Below are 9,616 nucleotides of genomic sequence, written 5' to 3'. Positions count from 1 at the left end.
CCCTTCCCTTGGTTTCTCCAAGTGTGCAAATCTGAATGGTTCAGAGGTAGAAAGGTCGACGCCAGGCATTGTCCGTCCATAGGACATAGGAAGTTAATTAACCTTCAACGTGAAGCGTCGCTATGATTTCGTTTTCGTCGATTTCGAACGATGCCCGATCGAGAAACAATATTATACGGCCGTCCTTTTCTCATCGAGGCAGCCTTAATTGCCTACCCGTATCGATATTCGGCTAGAATTAATTTTCAGTTCACTCAAATGTATGATCTTTCACGCCTTACACCGATGAAAATGCAAATCGAACCATGGCTTTTCTTTCATACAACCTGAAATTAATTTTCAATTTTACGTGATAGTAAACGATGAGGTAATTCTCGTTCGAAATAAAAGAAAGGAAAAAGAAGGAAGATGACGAAGGGCTTAAAGGTCGTGGGTCGCTGACGACCGTTCAGTTCTATCTCGTATAATTCGATCCAATCACGAGCTCGGCCCGCTCGATTTCGTCATCTCAAAATCTTCCGACGAGTGGAATCCTACTTGAGTTTTTTCTATTTCACGTTCATCGGACCAGATTAATTTCCGAGTTTTTTCTATTTCACGTTTACCGGACCAGATCAATTTCCGAGTTAGGCCACAAAAATCCATTTTTTGCCGATCTTTGTTGAACAAAAAATTATTCGAATCGTTTAAATTCATTTGGTCCTTGCTATCGGCATGATATTTGTACGAGCATGTGTCACGGAGACAGAAGAATTCATCACAGAGATATTTAACCTCTTTCAAGAAGGCTTCTAAGACAGAAAGAGTTTTTTTAAACCTTCCCAGATAGTCTTAAAATACGTCTCATGTATTCGATCGAAAGAACAAATATAAGTTGCGGTTATCTGTTATCGTTATAACTCAATGGATCGACGAGTCACCAAAATTTCATTACCTTTCGCAAGCGACATCTGTTTAAGATCCCATACGGTTTAAGATACACACGATCGTTTTACATCGATCACAAAAATTGTTTGCGCTATATTTACGGCGCGTTCTCCAACAAGAAGAAGAGGGATACGTTTATTACATACTTTTATTAGCGTTCAATACCGTCCTCTTATCGAATCAATGAGCAGATCGTAAGAACATGGTGGCTGTAAAACAGATCGTAACAAAAGAACCCGGCGATACTTGCAAAGTATCTGTATCCTGATCGCGCGTTGTCTTTGGACGATCACAGAAGAAACGCAAGAATATTCGTTGTCTTTCCGAACTAGTGCACGCTGGTTCACTCTTGTGCTGAAAGGAACGCTTTTATAGCGTGTGGCCGCTGCGAAGATCGTGCGACAAATTGCGTGGATCTGCGCGGAGCTGCCGAACGGTCCTTTCGTTTGAGCGTTTTTTATCGCTTTAAAGGTATTGGTTCCACATGGTTGCTTTTAGCGACAGCATAGGAAAAACGTAATACGTTTTCTTTTGATGAGATTTTTTAGAACTTCCTTCTATATCGCTGGAATAGTTCCACCCCAATTGCAAACTAATATTCCGTTTTAATATTTTCTACGCCTAGTCTATCCAAATTCTGTATTTTCGACAGAAAAGTCCTTGGAGTAAATTTATCGATCAGTTTCCCCGACGCATTCTTATTTTCCTCGAAAATAAAATTTCTCAAATACGTTTAGCGACCAATTTTTCAGAAAGGCGTTCGTTCTCGATTCGATAAGTATCCAATAATTTATCGTTCAATCCTACGACACAGCCGAAAATTAAAAATAAAAGAGAATCGCATGAAAAGAGCGTTTAAAAGGAACATCTTCAAGATGTCAATAGGAAAGCTGCTAAACGACGCGTGCAAACGAAACGTAGCAATGGAAAGAGTTACAGGAGATGAGTTATCAAAAGAAGTTCTCAGTTTTCAGAGTTTCAATCCAACAGCGAATGCCATACTTGTACTTAAGCCTTCTCCTTTTTCATCCTACACTCGTGTCATTGCAAACGTAGAATCACCATAGGGATTTTTCTTCGCTCGAATGGTTTATACATCGATGCAGCATAAGGTATTTCCACGACGAAAGATAGTTGAAAACGTTATCTTCCACTCGGATAACGAACGATATAGAGGTTCGAAGGGTAAAAGGAGCTCTAGGCTGGCTGTTCGCCTGCAATTCCCTTGATACCTCGTGGTAACGGATGAGTTTCATCAGTGAATTCCGCCCCTGTCGACTATAGGGTTGTACCTATAGTGAATAAAGATCGAAAGACTTTTAAAAAGCTACTGAAACGAATGCTCGGTGTTCTCGATTTTCGAATTATTTTGCACGAATAAACATTCTCCATCGTTCTCGATTGTTAACCCGTATCGGTGATCCATGTGTATACTACGCTGATAGTTTTCTAACTATTGTTTGTCGAAATTGGCTAACTGTTCGCTTGTTGTTAGAGTTTGGTTAGTCATGTTTAAAGAAGGATAACCTGCGAACACATGTATGTTTGGCGAATGTGCAAAATTTACGTCGTGTTTGGATGCTGAGCTGCGTACTTAGTGATATTTCGCCGTGTACGTGAGTTTAAGAAGAAAGAATATTTGCTCTTCCCATTTCCTCTAACGTCAACCAACTTTCTAATTCCGAGATTTATTACAACGAATGTATTCAGTTTTCTAATTCAATTTTGGTTCATTTCGGGTTTTTAACCTGGATGTTGATTATTTAAAATCTCTTCGATTTTATATGTATTTGTTAGTGTTTGATTTTTCAAATTCTATGATATTGTCTTTTAATTCTAGTTTCTAATATCCATCTTTTAACAATAACGTTGGTTTGCTCCTCTTTTGTCATGGAAATACATGGCTATGACGATGTAGACTCTACAGAAAGAGGAAAAAGTATTCGATGATCTACGTTAAAGTTCAAAGCTCGAGCTTATTTCGTCCCGTAGAAAATCCTACATTATCTTCTTACTTTCCATTTTTGTATTTCTGGGTTACATACGTAACACACCGTTCTCGTACAACATTCTCTTTAAAGTACAGGAAATATAAACTCGTACAGAATTATTGAAACGTTATTTAGACTCACGATTTTCTAAATATTGAATTTAATAAAGTATAGAATATCGATAAGCGTTCGAACGTAGTGATATTTATAAATAATACCATATTGGGATAAACAACAATACAAATACCGTATGCTTTACGTTACATCGTATGTGACTATCGAGACTAATGCCACAGCTGAATCGATAGACCGTATGCTTTTTATTCTTTCAGTTTTCACGTCTGCAGATACACCGCTTATATACAATGTTGATATATGAACAGAAAAAGGATTAGCTTGGGCGTTAGGATGACACCAACGACGCTTATTATGAACGAAGAAACACGGAGAACGACAATTTTTAAGAGGATGTCAAAGCAAAAAAGCACTGGATGAAGGAGTTTGGCCCCTCTTCAAAAGTTCGGTAGCGAGCTGAAACAGTCGTTTTTCAAAGTTCACAGTTACGCTCGACAAATCTCCTTTTTTTCCCCCTGCTTAAAGCTTCGTTGTTAACTTCGTGAAATCTTTCTCGAAACTTCACGACCAAGTTTGTTTTTCCCTGAATGCCTGTCTATTGTTTCATCATTGTCTGCTGGTGCAGCTGTGCATAAATCTTAGCGTTTGACGTTTGCATAAACTCTACCCTAGTTTTTCGACCAAAAACTTCGTTTTGCGATAACGACCTAAAGACAACAAAGAATCCTCTAAAAAGAAAATCTTTATTTCACCGAGTATTTTATAAATTATAGCGATTTTATCATATAGTCTCGTATAATAATAGGCAACGAATATAATTTTGAAATTTGCGATAATATTAATAAGAATCTCCAGGCAATAATAACTCTCAATCGGGTTTAACGATAATCTCTAATTAGATAACGATAATAATAATAAATGCATTCGCGAGTAATTCAGCTGGAGAAAGTTTGTAACAGCAATTTACGTCGTCTGGTTACCAGATGTCTTCGTATATGTATCTAATACATACACGTCACAAAGAAACGTTCACTCGACTTTTTATCGCGACTGCAGTGTTACTAATTGAAAATTGATTAGTTTCGTCCATGCACGTTGCACTTGTGCCATGTAAGCATGCAAAAACATGATTCGTGGAATCTACGTACAAGGAAGGACAAACGTTAACAAGGCAAATGAATAGAGGTAGAAGCGCTAGCGATATGTCAGAAGTTCAGAGCGAACAATTTCTTGCAAAATTAATCCTCCGTAATGAGGATTGCACTTTGACTTGAAAATTGAAATTGTACGAAATAATTTATTCGTACCAATTATTCGTTTGTAATTTGGAAATAAAAATAAGAAAATGTAATCAATTTTAATTCGTTTTTCACATAAGCAAACAGAATCCAATTATAGAGGGTTAAAACAAAGTATTTGAAGCTGGGCAATTAAAATACAGAATAACAGAAATTGTATTTCCAAATATAATAAAAAATAAAGAAGAAACGCTTATGAGCGTTTCGATTCGATCCAACAATCGTCCTCCTAACGACATATATATTTGGTTTTATAGCGTTATCTTAAAGTATCATTTGCGTTTAAAGTATTATTCATGTATTTCATCATCGCACGAGAAATTCTTTTACGACGAATTAAACGAGACGAGCTTCGCCTCTACGAAATACCTTACCCTTCGCGATATCTTGAAAACGAATTTCCCTTGTTCTAACGTTCTTCTCTCGCAAGCAACAATTTACGCTTAGATAAACTTGTTTCTTGCCAACGGTAACGATTCTGATACCAGGTCTAATGGAAAGCTGACAACAAAGTTGAAAATATCCAAAGTCGAAATGAAATTTCCGAGGAGTACGTGTATCGAAGAATTTGTAGCTGATCTCTGCAGTCGTTGAAAATAGAACGTTTGAATGAACACGCGCGACGAAAATATCGACTCCCGCGCTTTATACATTATGAAATTTTCAACAGAGTGATTCGCAATGTAGAAACACGATGATCTTATTTTTGAAAAATCTACGATTCGGTCTGCGCACAATCTCGGTGATTTTATTTCGCAATGATACAGAGCTTATGGAAAAACATCATATTCAAATAAATCTCTCTGATATGCTGATTATAGATCGAACACCAGGTACTGATATAGATGTAAAAGTATAATAAAAGTAAAGAAAAATTGAGATCGTCGCGTGAGAACGTCTGATATATTTCGAATTTATGCAAAATCAAATTACTGTGTATCTCTTTGATCGTTTAAAATATTAAAATCATTTCAGATATTTGAAATTAAAATTTGCAGTTCATAATAACGACGCATTGTCCTACCTAAATTCGAATGACGACTGTGTATTAAAGGACTTCATTTTGAAATCTCGATGGTTCAATGCCTCGAGAATCTTCTTTTCGACGTGGATAGTAATCCAGGATCAAAGTGAATCTGATTTTGCAAATGGTCGTTTGTGTCAGATCTGATCGATCGCGATTATTTTCCCCTCAATCCTTCTGGTTTTTTGCATTTCTATGGAGAACACGATCGATCTAATCACTGCTTTGATCGAAATTCGATCAAAAAAAAAAGAGACGAAGTTTTAATGTTTCCTGAAAATTCCAGATGACGAGAGATTGCTATTAAACTCGATATCACAGAGCGAATTATCATACATTTGAATTAAACGCGCTTTTCTTGAGAGTCCCAGCGACTGTCGCTCGTTTTCGAATCTCAAAATTTCCATTCAAATGCTAATGAGGGGGCCCGTTATAACAGTTCCGATATTATTTGCATTTCATCTGTTTGCGGCATAACTTTACTGTTATAATGTATGTTTTCCCAAAAATTTATCTGGAAAGTCAATTTATTCGATCAAAGATAGTTAAATCGATCTTTCGACTTTTACGTAACGTATAACTGTGGAACAATTTCAACAAATTGAACAAACTAATTGGACACGTTTCTACGTATCAAGTACTTTCGAAACACGATATTAGTAGAATTATCTTGAAATGTTGTTGATTATATAATTTCATTCTATCAGACAAATTTACAATCTATTCCCACTCGTGCAAATTGTTCGACCAATTGAGATGGATTGTATTTTCAACTTCGATGGAACTAAAAAATAAAAATAGTCAAAAAAGAAAAAAGAATGTATTTCCCCATGGAAATATCCATTTTATCGACCCTCCATTCTTTTCATTTTCATCGTTACAGAATTAAAATCGACAAACTAAAATTTTCATAGAACGAAAATATTCAATGAAACGATTGGCACGACCAACCGATCGATGTATCTTTTGCGATATCTGTAAGTTTATATATATATGAATAATATTCAATGTACCTCTAACCGGACAACCTCTTACCTTATAACACACCACACTTCAAAACCACTTTTCAAACCGAGAAAAAACATCGTAACGCAACGTAACGTAACATCACTCTTGTAAGAATTACTTTCACGAATTTCGAGCAACTTCCTCGACACTTTCATTCGGCGATCGCGTCCGGATCTACACGCTTGACACCCCTTTAATCGAACCGAGTCGAGTCTATCGGGGAACTCTTCGCCGATCTCGGATGAAGTATCCTCGTCACGTAGCACTTGTAAACCCCATTTAGATTCTGTGAAAGCTTTGAAAGTCGGCGAAGTTCACCGAGCTGCCTTGGGATAGTCATTATCGTCGCAAATTGTCCTCTGAACTGCTTTGGATTCCCACCCTCTCACCGGGTAGCACTAAATTCTTTGCGAAATTAGGCAAGAACCGTCATTAACTGTTCGCCGAAGTGAGCAGAACCGCGACAGGGAGAGGAAGGGAGGTAGAGAGAAAGAGAGAGAAGGAGAGAGAGAGACAGATAGAGAGAGAGAGAGAGAGAGAGAGAGGGAGAGATAGGCGGAAAGCTTTCGCACGTCGTTCCATAGAGTCTGAAAACCTTTTGGACACACCTCCGCTCCACGACAAATTACCACTCCACGTTCCATCGTGTGTCCCCGTTTGCAAAACGCTCGACGTGAAACGTGTGACACGCCCGCTACTCGAACGGTTGGCCCATAATCTTCCAGTCGATCGTTCGACCGTTTTGGAACGTCTTCAGGATCGCGTAGTATGCGAGATCGTCTATTGACTCTTGACGCTGATTAACCGAAGGCCCCCTTCGATCCACATGGGTATACACGTTTTATGGAAGGCTGTTTCTAGGAAGAAGCAGACTCCCGGGGCTGGGATTAATCCCGTTCCCCTCGAGGTGACGTAACAACCAGTACAAGATAAGAGACAGCCCCTCGTCGTACATTAGCCATCCGTTTAATCTATACCCTGGATTTTGTGAACAGCTTCCACCGGAGAATAGGCGTTACACTCGATCGAGGGCTCGACGTATCGAGAGCCAAGTTGATAAATTATTCGCTCGTATCCGTGCGCTCGGAAATTCGAATATACATAGTCCCTGGTACTCGTTTTCCGTATCCTCCTTCACAAGCCACTTATTCTCTCGTTTTATACGCGGCTTCCGCGATCATTCCCACCAAGACGAAGGAAAGAATTAATAGACCTTCGGTTTACCCTCATCCGGTTGATTCGATCGAGTTACGATTCAAAACCCAAACCAGAAGAATCTTCTTTTGCTGTTCCTTCCGCTCGAATGGTTTTTCGATGTTCGAACTTTTTAATCCCGAAATACGAGACGAGCTCGAGAGGTCATTAAGATCACCTGTTGTCTTCATCCTGACAGATTATCCGAAAGCTTCCTTGGGGTGGTTCAGGTCGAACGTAACTGAGAACTATTCACCGGAAGAGGCTCTAACGGGCATTAACTCGTTCCCTCGAGCAGGCATGGTGGAATGGCAAGGATAAGGGGCAGCAGAACACTGGTTAGCGAATGGAAGCCAGCCGGTTCGAGAGACGCGCCGGATTTCGTGGGTGGATTTCTGGCCTGGTCATTCATCACATCGCTGGATATCGCGGCGCTGTTCGGCTCCGCCGAGGGACAGCTTATCGGGGCGCTCATTGTGTCGTTGCTGGATATGGAATCTCGGGAGCAGCGGCTCGCGTGGTGACCCAGACAGGAGGCGTACGAGATCGCATGAGGTATATAGCTCTGGTCGACGCTACCGGAGAACAAGACATTCGCTAGAGGACCGATGGCGAACACTGGCACGTCCTCGCCGCCGTGTGTCGCCCAGGCACGCGGTACTCCAGCCGTCTGCAATCCAAAACCAACGTTCCAGCGTTAATTGCATGGATCAGCTTCTGCGTTAATTACGTATATATTTATATATGCGCTTTGCAGTAAGAATTTTTTCACACAAAATGTGGGTATTTGTAAATTTAAGAAATGCAATGATTTATTTGCCTCGACTAATAGTCGTGAAATTTTACAACTTACAGGGCTGCCCTTTTTCATTTTAATGGCCATTTGCCAAGCGAAATAATTTATGTCGATAGCAAATTTATTTATACACCGTAATATTTCTTACTTATTGACTTGAATATCAGGCGCTTCAGTATAAAATCGCATAGTCGGAAAATTTCGCATGCAATTGAGGTACCACATACGACGTGAGTGTCGATTCCTTATTGCTGAGATGAACCCGTTCGTAATCCGCGTCGAAAGGATAATCGCGGAACAGCGGCGATAAATCACGCCATAAATTTCGAGCCGGTACCGCGATTTCCCGGCGTGAACGAAATTCCAGCCGGCGGCCTCGTTACCGAAACCAAGCCTACAATTTCAAGCTTGTAATTATGATGCACGAGCAACTGATATTCTCCGCAACACCGATAGAAACCGACATTACGACGTTTCCGAAGCTTCAGGCTATGCTTCTTCGATCCGTCCCGCCCTCTGGTTCCTCCTTGTTTACAACCCCCAAGAGAAACGAAAGAAATGTAGGTAAAAGGAAGGCAAAAGGAAAAGAAGAAAAAAATGTGCTTCACGAGGGTACTTTCGCGAATACGGTCGAAATGGTCGACGAACCCCTTTAACACGTTCAACCCCCGCGATCGAATGAAAGGGTGCATCCTAGAACGTGGTGCGCGACGGGTGGAAATCTTCGCCCGTGTAGAAAACGAGCAACGCCGCTAGCTGGTACTTCTATCGAGCATACGGCGTATAAAACTTTCATCGAGCTGGAAAGGCCCGGCAGCATTACGTCTCGTCGGGAATTGAAATCGGCACGCGCGAAACTTTCGTAGAAAGTAAAGATACGTCGACACAGTTTTCTTCCGATCGTCCATCGAAGGATCCGCGGGCGATCACGAAACGCTACTTAGTTCGCCTTTTATGGAGTTGGAACTTTGCTATCGAGTAGATATACAGCGTGGATGTGAGTAAGGGGTAAGAAGGGTGATTTGACCGTAGGGGAACGCGTGGGACGGATTAATGTTCCGTGTTCTTTCTCGTGTAAGCTGCGGAGAATCTTGCGGTAAAGATGGATCGTATAAAGGGAGATCTTGCCCGCTCGTAAAGATCATCTAGACACGATGATACGGAGCTTTGTCTTGGAAAAAGTTGGAACAAGTATTTACACTGTGTAACGATGTTTTTATGTGTTTTAAGAAATTAAAGAACCAGTTTGGAAATTCTTCGTTCTCCCTGGTAATTTCTTAACCGTGTTGTTTTTATGGCACTC

General features: G+C 40.2%; 1 protein-coding gene across 1 annotated transcript in view; it reads right to left on the bottom strand.

The window, feature by feature from the left end:
- Window positions 1–2,703: 2,703 nt before the first annotated feature.
- The window catches only part of LOC138184902 (alkaline phosphatase), a 243,450-nt gene continuing 236,537 nt past the window's right edge, over window positions 2,704–9,616 (bottom strand). Inside the window, exon 9 of the mRNA XM_069123343.1 lies at window positions 2,704–8,187. Within this exon, the coding sequence (XP_068979444.1) occupies window positions 7,795–8,187 (393 nt within the window). The 3' untranslated portion in view covers window positions 2,704–7,794. The remainder of the gene's footprint in view (window positions 8,188–9,616) is intronic.

This window comes from Bombus flavifrons, chromosome 11, assembly GCF_040668555.2.
Source record: "Bombus flavifrons isolate JBK064 chromosome 11, iyBomFlav1_principal, whole genome shotgun sequence".
Classification (NCBI taxonomy): domain Eukaryota; kingdom Metazoa; phylum Arthropoda; class Insecta; order Hymenoptera; family Apidae; genus Bombus; species Bombus flavifrons.
The sequence above is the reverse complement of the archived record's forward strand: the minus strand, read 5'-3'. Positions and strand labels throughout refer to the sequence as shown.